The sequence below is a fragment of the Idiotropiscis lumnitzeri genome, chromosome 11 (assembly GCF_059441095.1).
Source record: "Idiotropiscis lumnitzeri isolate Australia: NSW breed Sydney's pygmy pipehorse chromosome 11, RoL_Ilum_1.0, whole genome shotgun sequence".
Classification (NCBI taxonomy): domain Eukaryota; kingdom Metazoa; phylum Chordata; class Actinopteri; order Syngnathiformes; family Syngnathidae; genus Idiotropiscis; species Idiotropiscis lumnitzeri.
The window spans coordinates 6,001,572-6,020,097 of record NC_142401.1 but is presented as its reverse complement, the minus strand read 5'-3'; the positions used below and the strand labels follow the sequence as shown (position 1 = coordinate 6,020,097).

General features: G+C 41.9%; 3 protein-coding genes and 1 non-coding gene across 4 annotated transcripts; 1 reads left to right on the top strand and 3 right to left on the bottom strand.

Moving 5' to 3' along the window:
* Positions 1-324: 324 nt before the first annotated feature.
* Positions 325-7,264, bottom strand: ahcy (adenosylhomocysteinase). The gene is made up of 11 exons (XM_088309743.1): positions 7,101-7,264; positions 5,370-5,560; positions 4,951-5,026; positions 4,602-4,754; positions 4,058-4,170; positions 3,305-3,512; positions 2,904-2,991; positions 2,568-2,685; positions 2,057-2,179; positions 1,334-1,405; positions 325-777 (listed from the first exon to the last, which is right to left on the bottom strand). Exons 1-11 carry the CDS (start codon positions 7,126-7,128, stop codon positions 646-648), a joined length of 1,302 nt encoding a protein of 433 aa, XP_088165869.1. The 5' UTR covers positions 7,129-7,264; the 3' UTR covers positions 325-645.
* A 599-nt stretch (positions 7,265-7,863) lies between these two features.
* LOC148327021 (charged multivesicular body protein 4b-like) lies at positions 7,864-14,838 on the bottom strand. Its single transcript, XM_088309738.1, has 5 exons — positions 14,480-14,838; positions 11,166-11,343; positions 10,686-10,800; positions 10,489-10,615; positions 7,864-10,110 (listed from the first exon to the last, which is right to left on the bottom strand). The coding sequence occupies exons 1-5, from the start codon at positions 14,667-14,669 to the stop codon at positions 10,046-10,048; spliced, it is 675 nt and encodes a 224-aa protein (XP_088165864.1). The 5' UTR covers positions 14,670-14,838; the 3' UTR covers positions 7,864-10,045.
* On the top strand, positions 8,725-8,806 carry trnal-aag (transfer RNA leucine (anticodon AAG)). Its single transcript has one exon. It is a non-coding gene; the product is annotated as a tRNA-Leu (tRNA).
* A 578-nt stretch (positions 14,839-15,416) lies between the features above and the next one.
* Positions 15,417-16,636, bottom strand: LOC148327020 (ciliary microtubule inner protein 1-like). The gene is made up of 4 exons (XM_088308873.1): positions 16,581-16,636; positions 16,403-16,484; positions 16,223-16,309; positions 15,417-15,551 (listed from the first exon to the last, which is right to left on the bottom strand). The coding sequence occupies exons 1-4, from the start codon at positions 16,634-16,636 to the stop codon at positions 15,417-15,419; spliced, it is 360 nt and encodes a 119-aa protein (XP_088164999.1).
* Between the last annotated feature and the right edge of the window lie 1,890 nt (positions 16,637-18,526).

Here is an 18,526-nt window from a genome sequence, read left to right as displayed (position 1 = left end):
CCATGAGCAATTAAGCTGTCGACAGATGATTATTTTAAATGCACCACACAGGCTAAAAGACTTGTACTCCATATTTTAGATGTCAAGAGGCGTTTGTGGCTCCCAGCTTTTTTTTTTCCCAGCGGGAGACAATCCAAGTAAAAAAAATAAATAAAAATAATTTAAAAAAAACATCCTAAGTTACGGCACCATTGTATTTATTGTACTAGACAATTCTAAACATGCTGTTTGGGGATGTTAAACGTATACACCTGAAAAAAAAGGATTCTGTGCCATCTTTTAAGGAAACTCTAATGCGCAGATCCCATAGCAATGAACACAAAAAAAGTTAGACACCATGTTTATTGTTCACTAACATCAGCAACGTTGCGATGTTGGCGAGTGTCCGAGTTAGAGCAGTTGCAGAGGAGCCGTTCAAGTTTATTTAAATTCATTACAGTCACGCAAGATTAACACATAGTCAGGAATCCTATCCCAGACTTGATGGTGGTCTTGGTGAGCGCTAAGTGCTAACTGGAAGAAAGCCACAGCAAGTGCTTAGCTGGCTAAAAATGTTAACGGTCCAGATGAGCGAAATGCTTCGTTTGATTCCTTGAACGAGAGCAAATGACAGCAGATGAGTCCAAGTGACGGCCGACCAGGACATCAGTAGCGGTAGTGGTCGGGCTTGAAGGGTCCGTCCGCAGGGAGACCCAAATACTTGGCCTGTTTGTCAGTCAGCTTCGTCAGCTTCACGCCCAACTTGTCCAAGTGGGCTGCCGCCACCTGTTCGTCCAACTGTGCGCACAAAAACAAACAAGAAACAGACATTACAATTGAAAAAAGGAAAATGAATGAAAAAAATATCTACAGAGCAAAAAAAAAAAATGTGCGTGTGTGTGTGTGTGTGTGGGGGAATAACCAAACCAGAAATTAAAAAAAAAAAATAGAATAAAATTTTTAAAAAAAAGAATCTTAAACATGCACAAAAAGGGTAATAAAGAAACATCAAAATTCAGAGACAAAAATAAATAAACTGGAAAATAAACAGGTAATTTAAAACAAAAAAAAAACAAAAAAACTGACAACAGCAAAATTCTGAAAAAAAAAATATGATTTTTTTTAAGGCACACAAACTTTAAAATAAACCATGCATCCAGAAAAACCTAATTGCCTATTCACAAACATGCAATAAGCAGGCTCCCTCTAGTGGTAGGCTTAAGAATCACCCAATTAAACCCATCCACTTGAGTACATTTCTTGGGTTGCATATCGCTAAAAAAGGCTATCCCATTGCAGTTTGTTTGTTCCTCCAATAATTTGTCTCAAGAAAATTGCTCAGAATCAAGTGCACCTTTTTGGGGAGAAAGTAGACGCCCACGCTGTATTTATCAGTGTTGGTCCACAATTCGATCTGAGCCAGAACCTGAAACACAAACAAATATTAGCAATACAAATACGGCTCATTTGCATCTCGTTTTGGTTAGCAAAAATGTCATTTTAGCGTTGATTGTATTTTGTAAACACCATTTTTTATTCAACAACAATATGTCATTAGTCATTGTCATTTCACATGACCAGCATTTTCGTTGCGCCTCTTCGATGAAAATATTTCTTCCTAATTTCCGTTGATGAAAGCAACCTTAATGTACACCGCGCAGTGTTGCGTGTACCCATGAAGCAATGTGACGCGTGCAAACAGGCAAAGCAAACCGTTCCAACCGGTTTCAAAAACGCTTCCAGCGCAAGTAGCGTATGTTTGTGTGTGCGGGAGCGCCTATTTGCACAGCGGCAAACAGTTTGAAAGAAAAGGCGAGCAAACATCACAAGTGGATGCTGATGACTTATTTAAACAATCACACATGTAAATGACCATTTAGCAAGTCCCCAAAAAGCTGTATTCTCTCCTCATCGAGCGATGAGTTGATGCAAGTCATTTCGGCGACAGGCTTACTGATACAGCATAACATTTAAAACCTAGTTATCAAACTTCAAGACTTTTTAAGTTAAAATGTCCAAATTCATCAATTCAATAAGCCGTATATTTTGAGTCGTCGACGACGAGGTGGTAGGGCACCTGATTGGTGAAGGAGTTGCTCATAACGAACGAGGGGTGCCCCATGGCGCAGCCCAAATTCACCAGCCTGCCCTCGGCCAGCACGATGATGTGACGTCCGCTCTTCATCCGGTAGCGGTCCACCTGCAGAGGCCGGCGCACAAAGAAAAAGGGAGCATTTTTTAACAATTGCAACTTTTCCTTTATCATTTGTGTCCACCTCGTCATTTCTTCCCTACCTTTTTTTTTTTTTTAACCATATTAGCTGAACTCACGCAAATGTCATGAAAACTTATCTTAAGATACCTCTTACAAGGCAAAATATACAGTGTTGACAAAATGTAAAGAGCTAAAAAGAAATATTTCGCTTCAACTCAATAGGCATCGTGCTTCTCCTGGTGTGTGCACCTCAGCCACCAGGGGGCAGTATAACGACCCTTGTGAAAAACAGCCACAACTCCTTTGTACAATTAGATGATAAAGACTATATCATGCCTATGTGTAACATTCTGTTGTCATTTTTTCTTTTTACCTGCGGCTTGATGTTGATCTTCTCCGCGGCATTGTCGTTGAGCCAGCTCATGTCGATCTCGCAGTCAAAATGACCGATGTTGCACACGATGGCGTCGTCTTTCATGCTTTCAAAGTGACTGCAGGGGGTGGGGGGTGGGCGCGAAAAAAATAAATAAGCAAAATGTCACCGCAGTCACACGGGAGATGGTGGTGTGTCTACGGATCGGTACCCAAGTGAGTACGCAACGCCTAAGGAGATGCTTGTGACTTGTGTATGTGTGGAAGTGTTAGTGTATTTGCCCGACGCACCAAAAAAAAAAAAAAAAAAGTAGCCATAAGTTGCGGCGCCACCTACTGTCCCTGGATGATGTCCTCACAGCCGGTGGTGGTGACAAAGATGTTGCCTTCCAGGCAGGCTTCGTCCATGGTGGTCACCTCAAAGCCTGCAAATGACATTGCAGAAGATAAGTCTGCACACCCCGGTTCAAATAAGCTCTTCTTTGATTTATGAGGAGCACAATCTGATTGGCTGCTTGCACGGATCACTAAAATGAGTTTCCTCGAATGATGAGTGAGGCCAACGGCTTTTTGTCTCCTCCGCCTCAACTGAGCAGAGAGGGGAGGGGTGAGCAGTTACACAAGCAGGAGGGAGGAGTAGGGAAACTTGCACGGACACGTTTATGCTCATAAGAATTCTGAAAGATTACAGATGAAAGGCTTTCAGCGCAACTGACAGTGACGCAGCGAGCTCCTCACCCTCCATGGCAGCCTGCAGAGCGTTGATGGGGTCGATCTCCGTGACGATGACGCGGGCTCCGAATGCGCGCAGCGCCTGCACGCAGCCTTTGCCCACGTCGCCGTAGCCCGCCACCACCGCCACTTTGCCGGCGATCATCACGTCGGTGGCGCGCTTGATGCCGTCGATCAGACTCTCGCGGCAGCCGTACAAGTTGTCAAACTTGCTCTAAACCCAAGAGAGGTAGATCAGTCGTTACTCGTGACCACGTTAAGTTCAGAAGACTTATTTTCGAGGGTGAAAGGGGAGTATTAATCAAAGTATTAAGATTTTTTTTTTTTTAAATTGGTAACGTTCTGAGAGTGTTTCTATTTTTCAGATCAAATCTTTGAGTTGTGATTTTTGATAAGTTGCATTATTATTGGAACAGTAATAATTGAGGGGGAATAAAACACCAACGTTTTTGTATTAACATCTCAAATGTTTATTTATTTGAGAAAAATTGTACTTTATAATTTCAACCCATTAATTTTATGAGAGGAAAAGGAACGTGTTCACTGAGGCGGTCTGGTGCCCGCCTAAATAAATAAAATAGAAAATAAAAATAAATAAAATAAAAAGTACTGGTTAATGATTTTTTTTTACACCTTTAAAGTAAGATCCTCGGGAATTCTTTGCACTTAAAATGCAGTGAGTGAAAACATTTCGATATCGCAGGTCCGCCAAGCTTGTATCCAGCATTCAGATGACAAACACGTTGCGATCTTTGTTACCTTGGTGACCGAGTCGTTGACGTTGATGGCGGGCACTTTGAGCTCTCCCTTCTTCATCATCTTGTACAAGTTGTGGACGCCCGTGGTGGTCTCTTCTGAGACGCCGCGGATGCCTGTGCGGAGGACACGGTTGGCAATCCGATATTCAAGAAGAAGACTCAAACAGGGTCGTGTCGGCGGTCAATAAAACGCTGAACACTTATATCGGTCAACTGAAAGCCAATGTTTTTCAAGGGGCAGGTGGAGAAAAGCCTTTCGCCCGTCTTGCCAATGCAATTCATATTTAGAATTAAGAGTGAAGATTAACACATGCCAAATGATTTGCTTTGGATCGGAAATCAGCACAGCTTTTGAGTAGAAGACAAAATATTAGGTATTGAATCTCTCATTGTCACGTCGATTATGAGGGGAAAGAAAGTCAGACACGTTTAAGGACCTGACACTTGAACAGATTACCAAAATTAAGCAAAATACTCATTTAAAATAAAGTGGAATTTGACATGTGGGTACAACCAGAAATTAAGAAGTGACGATGCGGACTCACCTTGGAGCAGCTTGGGGTACTTGCTGTGGACCAGGTTGGTGAGGTCTCCCCCATCGTCCAGGATCAAGTTGAGAGGTTGTCCGTCTTTGAAGTAGATGGTCTGCTCGATGCACCACATGTACTCCTCGTCCGTCTCGCCCTTCCACGCGTACACTGCGTTCAGACGACGTACAAGTTTGTGTCGGCAGTGGGGAAAACTAACAAATGAGACCACATCCCTGATAAGGATCGTCCCACTACTTGCACCCAAAACAAAACAAAAAAAAGTGAAAAGTGGAATTTGTGCGTGACAAAGGGCGAATATGCAAGTGTCTACTATGCACGGTTTGCAAAAAACATTTGATGTTACCTGGGACGCCGGACTTGGCGATAGCGGACGCAGCATGGTCCTGAGTCGAGAAGATGTTACAACTGGACCACTGAACCTGCAACAAAAACAACAAATTGTGAGATACTAAAGACAAAAATAAAGTCACATTAGAGGGGGGGAGATATACTCTTGGGGAAATTAAGATTCCTTTGGGAAGGTGAATTTTTAGGACGGGGAAGTATTCAGTCCGTTTTTTTTTTTTTTTTTTCAACGCCTAAAGGGGCAACACGCACTCAAATGCTACAACACCACTTGCAACTGGCAAACAATTTGCCTGGGATGAAGACTCCATTATTGAAAAAGGCCACACACGCACTCGCATGCAGACAGTACACACAAAACTGTACACCACACAAACGTATTAGGAGGATTTCCCGAGTGAGCAAGAGAGCGCAGACCTCGGCTCCGAGCGCGGTGAGCGTCTCGATGAGCACGGCCGTCTGCAGCGTCATGTGCAGACATCCGCCGATGCGGGCGCCCTTCAGCGGCTTGGAGGGGCCATACAGCTCCCTCATCTTCATCAGGCCCGGCATCTCGTTCTCGGCGATGTCGATGGCCTTACGCCCCCACTCGGCCAGGCTGATGTCAGCTGATGGACAGAACAGGGAAAAATTATTGATGAATCAGATTCATTTAATTACCATCTCCTTCCTAAAAAAAAGGGATTTCTTTTTTTTTTTTTTAAATTGACCAGGTACAAAATGTGCAAGTAAAAAGATTAGGATTCAGTTGCTGCTTTGATCCATAACGACCATCTACAAAAAACAAAAATAAAATGGGCTAAAATATTGATTTGCAGATTTTTTTTTTCCATTATTGATTTTTTTTTGTTGCCTACAAACATCTGCTCCACACTTTGGCCCATTGATGAGCAATATAGTGATAATGTGAAGATTTACTTGGAAAATTTATTTGTGATTTTTGTACAATCCTAAAAGTTCTATTTAGACCCTAAATTTACAGGTTAGTGGTCACAGCAGAAAATGCACAAATTTATGACGATTCAGGTACCGGTTTGGTCTGTAAGCCCACCCCACACCAATTCCTGTGAAATGGGAAATTCTTTCTGGAGAACATCAAGTGACAGATTGACAAGCAGTAAATCAATCACTAGTGGGATGCATGAAGCAAGGTTGACCTTGGCCCCTTGCACTTATCGGACCGCGTGCTGTTGAGCAACATTCGCGTTTCACCTTATTTGACACATTTTTGTATGACTGCGCAAAATGACATTGTCATGCAGATATATATATATATTTTTTTTAATACACACCAAAAAGTGCAAAATGCTCAGATGTAGTCTCAAACACGTCAGCAACTGTGGACAGTTTGTGTGTCAATACAAAAATGTGTATTTATTAAAATGTGCATTTTAAAATGCAAATAAAAAAGCACTGAACATGTATACAGTAACACTGATGTCTGCGTTTCAATTATATTCAAAATATGAGTATATAAATATGCAAGATGTGCATAAACTAATGGCAATAAAATATGTAAATATAAAATTGGTCATAAAATAAGACATATAGAAAAATAATGAAATTATATTCCCGTTTAGTTATTGATTGATTAATTATTACGTATGTTGTTTACATAGTTTTTAAGAAATTAATTCATAAAAATAAATTTACCATTAAATGTATGTTCACATTTTGTAATTAGCACGTGTGTCATTACGACAGTCTGCCGCTGTCAATCACGTCGCCGCCGTCGGGGCGCGTTGCATCATGGGAGAATGTGTTCGCAAGTCAATGAGCTGCGGCGCTTAGCCGCGCTTAGAAACTACAACATCCACAATCCAACGCAACCAATTCAATTTAACATTACGACTCATTTCAAAATAGTTCACACGCTGCAAAATTGAACATGCAGCTGTATAGGGAATAAAACTCAAACACGACCTAAACACAAAAACGCTTAACAATTTACCAACAAAGCGTGAATGTTATCGTGGAAAGAAACGTGGTCGACTAAAGTGTGATTTTAGATCCTATAAAAAGCTTTTCTGGTCCTGTAGTTATTGTGCCGCTCGCTCATGCTAGCACGCTAACTAGCCATAAAATAAGAAAAACGCGTGCAAAACGAGTTTTAAAAAGGACGGCTAAACAATTAAACTCGACACTGACCAACTTTGAAGGGAAGTTTCTCGGACATGGTTGCGACTTTGTGAGGTGATCAAGCTCGGTGGGCACAGTGGCAGCAGCCTGGCCGACGAGAAGAGGAAGAGAGGAGGGACCCAAACATGTCGCCGGGTTTTTTATGCACGCGGATGCAGCCTGAGCGCGTTACGAAGTTTTGGGCGGTGCTTAAAGAACACATTATGGATTCCTATTGGCTGAGCGACCACATCGCTCAGAATATACGTGATATGGTTTGTTGGGTCGGTAGTGCAGACGCGCCCCTGTATATGATGCGTTCAAGTGCATGATTGTGAATACAAGCAACTAGTATCGTGTGGAAAATGACAGCTTGAGCTCACGTAACCCTTCTTATTTAACGGCGGCGTTCGACCACTTTCAAAGTGAACAACCTATTTTGAAGTGAGCATGTAGACGCGAACAAAAAAAGCCACAAATCTCACCCAGATACACGCACACGCTCACGTCTCACACATTAATACACTAAAAAAAACACACGCACACACTAACTCACTAAGACTCTCAACACACAAATTAAAAACATGCTCGCACAACACACAAGTAAACTCTCAGAACACACACGACCGCTCACACCAAAACACACGCTGTAAACACATTACACACAATGAAAACACAAACACTGATTTACATCGAGTCTCAACAAACGCTTTTACACAAGATCTCACTGAAAACGCTCACACAAATAAACACAGACTCACACTAAACAGACACTAAGGCAGATAAACACTCAGACAAACACGCTCATGTGCGCACACGTTGGCTCACAAAAACACGAACTCTTAACGCAAAACACACACTCAAACACAAACAGACCAAAAGAAAATGTGTAATGAACTTTTTTTCACAATATAATTTCCACTAGCAATAAAATGCCTCCATTGAACTCACGTCTTTTGCGATGTTTTTGCATTGTAAAGCTATAACGTTGAATGCTTAAACATAACTCGCAAGACGCATTTCTAATACAATCCAATACAATAAAATGATGCTTGGTGGTGATTGAAGCGCAGGGGGGGGTGACAAAGTAGAGCGCCTGCTGTAGACGTCAACGCACGTTGCTACGAGTTCTCTGCAACTCAAATCCGCGCAATCATAGGTTTGATTGTGTGGATGTTCAGTAAAATGCTGTGGTCAGCACTCATGCTGTGAACAGCTGTTCTGTTCCACGCACATCTCTCAAGCTTGCCGCTGACACTTTGCAAACAAAAAAAAGTGGTGGGTCAATGTGAGGGTGTAATGACAAGATAGTTACAGGTGCATATTAGATGTGCACTAAATGCCCTTGTTGCAATTATTTGACCTGTTTCAAGTCAAGTTAAAAAAAACCTTTTTTTTTCTTTAATTTTTGATCTGGTACATCTAAATTTTGTTCAAATGTTTTTTGGGAACCCTCATTGTATTAAACAAGGGTACATCGTGAAATAATCATCGATCAGTAAAGCTCTAATCATGAGCTGTCATTGACAGTATGGCTCCTTGCACTTTGATTTTGAATTGGTACAGCACAAATCTGATTAAAAAAAAAGGGTCCTAGATTTGCTGCACCGGTGTCACGTGACTAGGTGTTGACACGCGAGTGACACTACACCAAGGTAGCGTGGCCGAGCGGTCTAAGGCGCTGGATTAAGGCTCCAGTCTCTCCGGAGGCGTGGGTTCGAATCCCACCGCTGCCAGCTTTTCCTCACCAGGTTTTCAATTACTTATGTCATTAAATAATTACTTGACAATTTACAATGATAAATTGTTAGATGATCCATTATCTGATCCCTTTCTCCTTGTGGTGGCGTTGGAGCCTATCCCAGCGCTTTTCAGGCAGAAGGCATGGTCCACACTGGACTGGTTGCCAGCCAATCGCAGGGCACAAAATGACGAACAAGCATCCATGCTCACAAACACACTTAGGGTCAATTCGAGGTGTCCAATCAACCTGCCATGCATGTTTTTGGAATGTGGGAGGAAACTGGAGTACCTGGAGGAAACCCACGCAGGCACGGGGGAGAACGTGCAAACTCTTTTTTCAGTGCCAACTATACCAACAACTAAAAAAATAAAAATTAATAACAATTAAGAACTTTCCACATTGCCTTTGAAGCCAACACCGTTTTTAGTGCATGGTGCAGACGCTATCCAATTGGACCTTGAACTTGTTTATGCCAAGCATGAACAAACCACAATGTGGATCGTGTTTCACTTAGGATTGATCATTGACTGACACGCTCGTTGTAAATCCCGTTGGTGGGCGGGCAGCACTTTTTCACACCTTCAATCCATCCCACCCTCAAATATAGGCAGCCATTTTAGACACACTCATGAAAAACTCACTAACTCAAAAAAAACACACACACAACACACACACAGTCCCTCGTAAAAATCCCAAACACACACACTCTCAAAAACAGCATTTGCGCACACATCCACCACAAAGCAACCTCACACAGCAAACTGCCAAAGAGCCGCTCCATACTTCCTGGCGTCGTTTGAAGTGGGCGCGTTCATCAATTGTGAGCTTCTCCAATCAAATTATTTCTTTTAGTGGCTTTTGTTTATTGAAGAGCATAACTTGAAGCGCCAGATTATAAAACTTGCCCACAAGTCCGGACGTGACATCAGCTCCCGCATTCCGCCATCGTCACCCAAATGTCTCTTTTTCTTTTTTTTTTTGACTTTTCTTTTTTTAAGAATACAAGGATCAGAAATATTCTGAGTAGTGTCATTGTTGTGGTTTTGGATGGAACCACTTGTACACACAAATGAGTTGATTGTTCACATTGACCGTTTTCCAACTGCAAAGTGTGCACAACAGGGGGGCCGGCATGAGGGCATACTTCCGGATGGTGGCAAGTTGGGGGGGGTGAGAGTGGGTGTGTGTGGTGGGAGGGGGTGGGAGCATCCCTGCGGTCGTCCGCTTGAGTTTAGTTGGTGGCCCAGGCCTGCAGGTCGGCCATGTCCATGTCGTCTTCCTCCTCCTTCTTCTTGGCTGAAACCCCAAAAAAACAATCACGTTATTGCAGCGCTAAAACTCCAAACACAGGTCATCACAAGTTTGCGCCAAAAACAAAAGATTGATTTAGCAACATGACATAAGCTAGATGTGAGTAGATGAACAAAAAAAAGGTCTCAAGAAACCAATTGCAAAAGGACTCTTGGGGAAGATGGTTTAACTTGAAATTTGGAAGACAGGTCTATCATGAGTAGATCCACAGAAAAAAAAATTGGAGAAGCCAAGCATAGGGAGACAAAAAGCGGCCATTACACAGTTAATCGTTCTAATAGTTTGAATTGTATTTTAGTGGGTTGAAAAATATCCTCTTTTGCTGATTTGGGAAAATATCCTCCACTAGAAAGAACAGCGCACCTGGTCTGGAGGGCAGCGACGTGGCCGGGACGCTGGGCAGGGTGACGTTGGGCGTTCCTTCCACGTCCAGCAGATTCCGGTCCAGCTCTTCCTGTTCCAGCTCCTCCAGCTCGGCCATGAGCTCATCCTGAGGAGTCGAGTCGTTATTGTCAAGAGAGAAACGTTACGGCGGCGAAAAGGAGGCGCAACGCTCATACCTCATCTACTTGGTCGCCGAAACTGATGGGATTGGAGATGACGTCTGTGATTTCCTGCGCCAGCTCCTGCTGTTCCATGATGTCCGACATCAGGTCATCCACGTTGTCCACGTTCCTGTCATCCCACATGCGCACAAAAAGGCACAACATGAACATTGATGCGCTTTTCAAGTCCCTCACGCACATACGTGACTACCTGGGTCGCTTAAGAATTTGTTGTCAAAAGAATGCCAATTTGAAAATGAGTCCAAATTATATAGCAGCGATTTTACACACACATAAATCAAATTTTGTTCATACACATTTTTAAATTGACTAATCAGCCATCACAAATAAAAAATAAAAATGAATTATTTGGAAATTGTGAAATGAAAATGATCTATGTGACATTTTACATGCACAAACTTTTTTGGGACCTCATTCACAGTGATGCCGAAGCGTGCACGTGTGCGTGTGCGTGTGCGTGTGCGAACGTCTCACAGCTCTTTGTGTGCGGCCTTCATGGCCTTGGCGGCGAAGCCCATGTTCTTCAGCACTTCCGTGTTGGTGTTGGCGTTCTCGAGCGCTTCCCTCTGGAACTCGATGGTGGACAGCGTGCCGTCGATCTGCTCCAGCTGCTTGCTGTAGCGTTTTTTCCTCTTCAGGGCCTGCAGCGCCGCTGCGGGCCGTTGCAAAGTGGCAAAGTAAGCGGGGGAGCAAAGGGGACGGCGGGTCGTAAAGTCGTAAATAAGCGATACTATCAAGTAGTTGAGTAAGCGGGGTCATAAATGAGACAACAGTGGTACTTTGACGGATGATTTCTTCGAGTTACAAGCTGTTGGACTGACTTTTTTCTTTGTGGAAGCTAAATTTGAGTTGAACTTCGTAAGTGAATTAAAAAAAAAAAACTGAGATACGCTCGCATGTGGGTAAGGAGAGCCACGGTCGCGTTTATTGAACCAGACAAACAGTCAAAACACGGAAATACAAGACGAGGACTTGCAAGTTGCTGCTGTCGGCCGCAATTTACGACAAGACGCTCACACGGAGATTAGCTTTCTCCATCTGCTGATGTCGCTTGCAAGGCCACGCCCCTTTAAGGGTGCGACAGGTACATGTATATACAATACAAATTTACTAATTGGTGTTTTGGGACCCTGGAATTGATTAATGACCAGTTTCCATTCGCAACAACACAGATGGGGATCAAAACAGGATCACATTGCATCCTGCAACAACACCGTCCAAACGCTATACATCTCAAAATGGAACGTAACGGCCTTGGCAGAGGTCACAGACTGCAATCCCAGTGAAGCATGACTCCTTTTTTTTAATCTGATTAAATCCCATCTGATTAAAAACTACGGCCGCAGCTCTTAGGCTTAGCAAGCGGGCCGACCGACATCCGAAAAGACGAATACGGATGCTCTGGTCAGCTGGAAGAACTAAAAAGCGGACTGGACCGCTTAAGCAGTGGTAGAAAACAGACCAAAAGTTGAAACATCATGCACATCCCAAAGAGTGATTGTAAAATATTAGAGAACGTCTTAAGGTACGATTTTATATGACATAATTTGATCAATAATAGTCAAGACATTCTGCGATGTTTTTCAGACTTTTAATTCATGCTATGATATTGTTAGCATTATGTGTCCCAAAATATTTGTTTGGCGTGATTTGCAACATGTTCTCTGAAGTTGAAAATTCCATTTTTGGATATATGAGAGTTTGCTCTAATAGCTCAATATGCCAGCTAATTCCGTGTTAGTGTCTAAAGTGCTGCTTTTTTTTTTTTTTTTTTTGGCAGTGAATGAGCACCCAGCAGCGGTCGGATTGGATGACACAAACACACAGGATGTGTTTCTGGCCAGGTAACATTGTTAGTGTTTATCTGACCATCTGCCTCTGAACCTTTATCGGTGACGGGCAGGCTACAACTCTTGGGCTGGTCGATACGATAGGGGAAAAAAAAAAAAAAGTGATCGCAACTTGTCGCATCCGAATTTTGTTTGTAAAATTGCCATCTGTAAAGGATCTGTGCTGAAAACAAAGAAAATTGAACATAGTTCAACAGTTAATCAACATAAATGGAAAAACAAGAACATATGAAAATATTTGTTGTACTCAATGATAACGGTAATGACAGTCAAGATTATTTTGAAGTTATGATGCGACAAACGGCTTGACATCAGTGCTAGTAGCAAATGCGCATCATTCAAAGATGACACGACTGATTTTGCTTTGCTTTGTGGCTGGAACGCTAGTTAGCAGCGGCTAAACTGCTAATGCTACGAGTGGACGCTGCTGGCATTTTGCTGCTTTCCACATCGTCACTTGGCTGGTCTTCACATGATTCAACAAGTTGGTTGTGTTGCCCTCCTTCAAGGGCACCGAAATCATATCTTGGACTTCGGCTATAATTGCTCGCCGTTGCCATGCAACGCCACACAACTGACGGTGAGCAACTCATCTCGTCACGTTTGCTTCCACTACATGCTCGCGTTTGTCAAGCGGACGTCCTGTGAGGTGTCATTTTGTCAGAATGACGTTATCGTTCAAAGACGCTTCTTTGTCGCCGTTTAGCTATGTTGAAATTCAAGTTTTGCCCTTGGACATCTGGATCATGTCACGTGATGTAGCACGCAAGAGAGTTTGTCGTAAGCGCTTGACAGGAAGCCCGAAGACTTGAAGGATGTCGGAAGACTCCATATTGCCCAAGGCAAGCAAAACTCTGCCGAATGATCGCTGTTTAGAGTAGGACTGTGCAATTACGATTATTACATTCAACAATTACAAAATTGGCATAATCGTAAAAAATGATTAAATACAGTAGATATATACAGAATATTTTTAGAATAGTACTCATTTTACAATGGCAAATATTATAGTGAGTATACTTAAGTTCAAAATTTAAATGTTACAACAGTTCTATGGAAATTTATAAGTGCATAGCAAGTAAACTCTAATGCACTGTAAAGACCATACTTGAATTAAACATTTGCGCGGTTTTTAATTTTAAAATAAATTTGATTTGAATATTGTTTCCATTTTTATATTTTTCTTTTGTTTGACTCTCCCAAAATAATTGTTTGAATAATGATTTAAATTATCACTAAGATAATCGCGATTATTTATTTATTTTTTCATAAACTAGCAGCCCTAGTTTATAGCACCTCATTTATTAAAGTTAACCACTGACTGACTAACACGATCCAGAAAATAATAATTAGGGTTCCCAACAATATTTGTCATATTTCTGTTGTCCTCCGTGAGAACAGACAGATGTTTGTGTTGAAAGAAAAGAAGCCATTTGCAAACATCTGCTTCCAATTGGGAAAACAACAATCAGCAATTTAGACCAAATTTCTGACATGTTTAGGACCAAGCCCGCCACTGAACCACAATTTGTTTGTGCATTTTCTGCACTGCCAATTTAAACAATGTCCTGTTTTGGAGTATAGGTATGGAAATATTTTTTCCATCCAATTCACCAATTAGTCAACGCGATAAGCAGATCAATTGTTAAAATAACTGTTAGTTGTAATTTACAGCCCAACTTTATAGTTTAAACTTAAGCAAAGAAGTCGAATCAGTACTTTATTTGCCAGTCTTTTTAGTATTTGCCACGTAAAATGTGAGTACATTTACTCAAGTACAGAATAAGTACATTTCCACAGTTTTGTTTTATTTTTCTCCGCTGACTGTCAAGGTGTTTTAAAAATGGATTCCCCTCCAGTTAGCCCGCCTGCTAACCAGGTGATCGACTACCGAAGCGAACGCGACTGTGGCCCGGTTTTATGTTTTTGCCCCCTCACCTCGCTGGTTCTTCATTCCGTGCTTCTTGGCCGTTATAATCTCCTGCTCAATTTTCTTCTCGAGGAATTCCTGCTTTTTGGCCAACATCTCCTCGGTTTCTCGGAGTTTCTGGACAGCCTCCTGGGGTGTGGGCGCCTTGCCGCCTTTGCCCCCGCCGCCGGTTCCGAACCACTTTCCGAACAGAGACATGCTTGTGGACCCAAGACGGTTGTGGTGGTGACCTGTGAAAGATTAAGTTTTTCTTTCCTTGTTTTTTTTTTTTCTTCGTGGCTCAATCTGGCCGCCCAGCCGAGTCGAGATGAAGCTGCCTGGCTGGCGCTGATGTTGTTCTCCGTCTACTTCCGCCTTCTCCATACGGGTCTCGTGGTTTCGTGACGTCAGTGCTGAGATATGACTCACCAGGGGAGGTTCCCGCCCAAAGTGCGACAGGTGTCACACGTCACCGCCACAACAATAAGATGATTTGTGATTCACTGTCAAAGCTACGTGACAAGTGGAAATGAAATGAAATTAATTTGTTCTATTAGTAATGAAGAATCAATAAGGAATCAATCCAATTAAAAATAAATATATACATATATATATATATATATATATATACACATATTTAACTGGTTGTTATTTAGTGGATTAATTTATAAAAACTGGGCAATTTTTTCATTCTATAGACTCAACATATGTGGCGTTACTAATCTATTTTATTCGGGGCTAAAACCCCGGATGTTTTGTAATTATGTTTTATGTTGCTTTCCAACATGAGTATTGAAGAAAAAAAGTTTATTTTGAAGGGTTAGACCATAAAAATGAAAAAGTATTCTGTACCAATGACAAGAACTTTTGTTAGTCAAAAGCTTTATACTGCAAAAGATACAACAAACATCAAGAAAAAGAAAGAACCAAATACAGTTAATCTGCACCCGCTCAGGACTGTTGAGGTCAGACCAGCTCTTTGAGAAAACTGCGGCGGCCGTGTTGCAGGATGCCAGACCTTTCCAGACCTAGATGGGAATGAGCTGAACGCCAGCCAATCACAGCCTGACTGGTCTGCGGCACTGGGGGGGATGCACCAACCTGACCACATTCAAAGATAGTAGCTAGGTTGGAAGAAAGTAGGTAGCGATTTACTAGGAAGGTACTGTAGGTAATGCAGATATATGTACGATACTCGACAGGTTGTTTGGTAAATTGTTTGAATTGGCAGACAGACAGCTAGGTATGTAAGGAGCTAACTTGGTAGGTAGTAGCGACTGTAGGTACGTGAAATTTGTAGGTGAAGTGATTCAGTATGATTCGGCAGATAAATGAGATCTGCAGGTAGAAAGTTAATGGCTTGTTGCTAAATAGGTACATACATAAGTTTATAGATAGATCCTCATACATTTTGCTGTTGAAACCACACATGTCACAATTTGGTAAATTTTCCATTTTTTTCACAAATTCATAGGATTGGCTACTCCACATGTCTGAGTGTTATTTTTACAAATTACTGACCATTCAAAAGTCTTGAAAATGGCTTGCTCTCTGTGACGATGTCATGTTAAAGCTTGAACAAATGTCTCCTGTAAAGTGACGATTTTGCAGGCGCAAGGATATCACCCGACGTAATTATAGGCAGATATAGGAAGCTTGGTAGGTTGGCTCCTAGGTAGGTAAATAGTTTGATCGATAGGCAGGAGCTTGGCAAGTAAGAAGGTAGGGAGGTAAGAAGTAGATGGTTGGTTGCTATTACTGCAGGTACTTACGTAAATTGGGAGATCTGGAGGACTTGGAGGTCGTTTGGGAGGTGCCGCTGATAAAGCATTCTTCAAATTCATGCAGTCCACTTCATACTGAAATAAAGGAAAGGTCACACACAAACACACACACGCCCGCACACCCCCACACACACGCACAAGCACAAACACACACACTATTGGCTGTACCTCCTTGTAAAGGTGCGTGAGGAAACCCCATTTGTTTGGCCACACGTCTGCCAAATCCTTTTCTGCATTGACATGTGCCTTCCTATACACTCACGCACACCCAAGCGACACACACACACACACACGCAATCATATTACAGCAGATTTGAACATAATTATTATAAAAATATTTTTTTACCATATTTCATCTTGATGTACCAAGTTAACGGGCTCACGGTGCACCTCCTCCTCCATCTTTCCTACAGTGTCTGTGTGTGAGCGCTCTGCACGTGGGTGCGTGCGTGTGTGCGTGCGTATGATATAGTGTGGTGCCTCCAGTGCCGGCTCATCTTACACGCGTGTGTAAGTGATACACTGATTAACCTGTTTACTGTCTCCGCGGGGACGGCCGACTAGCTTATGTCACCATGGCAACGGTAAATGACAAAAAGTCAACTTTAAGCTGTCAATCAAAATAGATACGTGTCATTACTCCAGATGGACTCAAGGTGGTGCTCTTATCAAATGTACTGCACTTTTTCCGTGCGTGACGTTTTCAATTGTCAAAGTAAAAGTAAAAGTATTGGGACACCTACAAGAAGTCAAATTAACTAAAAAAAACGAGAAAAAAACTCGCTAACAAACTGCCTAACTAGCTGAATGACCGATCGACTAACAAACCATCAAACCAGCTTCTAAATGAGGTTCACACGAACAAACTTCTGAACAAATGACAACCCGTATGAACTCGCTAAAAAAAAAAAAAACTGACAAATTGACTAACAAACTGACTAACTCGCTAAGAAATTGCTCAACAACAAGCCAGCTGACTAATTAACAAACTACTGTATCTATTAAACTGTCTGACAAACTAACAAGCTTACTAACAAACAAATGAACAAACTTAGTAACTGGCTAGCTAACAAACTACGGTTAAAAATGAATAGAGTACAAAATCATTCGACCCGAATAATAGGGTTAAAAATAACCAGCGCTAAAAATCAGAAGGTTTGAAATTCGTTACATTTCAGAATCATTAGAGTTGAAAATCACTTAGTGTCCAAGGCTTTGATGTTGTCGTTGTTGAGTTGAGCTACGCTGCCTTGTGCTGATATAAGCGTTTCCGGTGTCACCAGTTTTTTAATTAGCAACATAAAGATCCAGAGGATGTTCTGGGTGTTTTTTTTTTTTTTTACAACTCCATGCACTTGAGCGTGTAGTCAATAAAACACACCACTGAGGGCCTTACGTAACACGCACAGTATGTGGTGTCACTGGCATGACCGTGTCGTGATCATGTCAACTTCCTTCCTGACTGCCTGTAAATAAGAAGAAATAAGAAGTTGTTCACCTGTCGACCACGGTGCGAATGTACATTAACTCATTCACTACCAGCCCAGGAAAAATGGGCGTCTATACCCGTCAATGGCAGTGAATGAGTTTAACAAACTGGCTGCCAATTTCCACACAACACAATTTTTTTTTTTTTAATATGCTGTATCTGTTGAGCCACTGCTAAATAAATAATTAAATAAATTTAATAAATAAAATATAAATAAATATAAATACAAATATTTATTTGTCGTCAAATATAACATAATATGACTCACTAACTTGCGACCACTGTACCTAAATATGAAGCCAAAATAATGGACAAACTAAGAAGCTATCTAACTAACAACACCAAATGAACAAACAACCCTCCCAAAAACGACAACTAAATAAACTGACAATAAACGAACAAAACAACTAATTTACCAAATATGCGACGACAAAAAACAGCATACACAGAGTACACCATGTTTACATATAATATGTGATCTCCAATACATACTAGAATGCTTTCAACTTGTCGATTGGCTCAGGCAAATAGACCCCCGGGGTCGTTCAATGACGGAGTCACGCCGCCGACTTACGTCAAAGTGGGTCAAAGTTCAAAGGCAAGCACTACTCATTATGGGATGTTTTATCAGTGAGTAGAGGCCGCAGATAAGATTATCAATAATCAATAGGCTGTAAAGTCTTCATCAAACCAGTTCGGTGAGTGGCTCAAGCAGTTCTGGAATGAATCACTCACCCCGTAAAGAACAACGAGTCCCGTCGTGCATGAGACCCCCCCCCCCCTCCCCTATCCCCTCCCGTGAT

Excerpts from the sequence above, each read along its gene's own strand:
- ahcy (XM_088309743.1), bottom strand. The coding sequence starts at position 7,128 with ATGTCCGAGAAACTTCCCTTCAAAGTTG. Across the intron at positions 5,561-7,100 it reads GAAACTTCCCTTCAAAGTTG|CTGACATCAGCCTGGCCGAG; the intron begins GTCAGTGTCGAG and ends TCTGTCCATCAG. Across the intron at positions 4,755-4,950 it reads CGCCAAGTCCGGCGTCCCAG|TGTACGCGTGGAAGGGCGAG; the intron begins GTAACATCAAAT and ends GTCTGAACGCAG.
- LOC148327020 (XM_088308873.1), bottom strand. The coding sequence starts at position 16,636 with ATGGAGGAGGAGGTGCACCGTGAGCCCGTTAACTTGGTACATCAAGAT. Across the intron at positions 16,485-16,580 it reads GTACATCAAGATGAAATATG|GAAGGCACATGTCAATGCAG; the intron begins GTAAAAAAATAT and ends GTGAGTGTATAG. Across the intron at positions 15,552-16,222 it reads CTCCAGATCTCCCAATTTAC|GTTGGTGCATCCCCCCCAGT; the intron begins GTAAGTACCTGC and ends GAATGTGGTCAG.
- LOC148327021 (XM_088309738.1), bottom strand. The coding sequence starts at position 14,669 with ATGTCTCTGTTCGGAAAGTGGTTCGGAACCGGCGGCGGGGGCAAAGGC. Across the intron at positions 11,344-14,479 it reads CGGAATGAAGAACCAGCGAG|CGGCGCTGCAGGCCCTGAAG; the intron begins GTGAGGGGGCAA and ends AACGGCCCGCAG. Across the intron at positions 10,801-11,165 it reads AAGGCCGCACACAAAGAGCT|GAACGTGGACAACGTGGATG; the intron begins GTGAGACGTTCG and ends GTGGGATGACAG.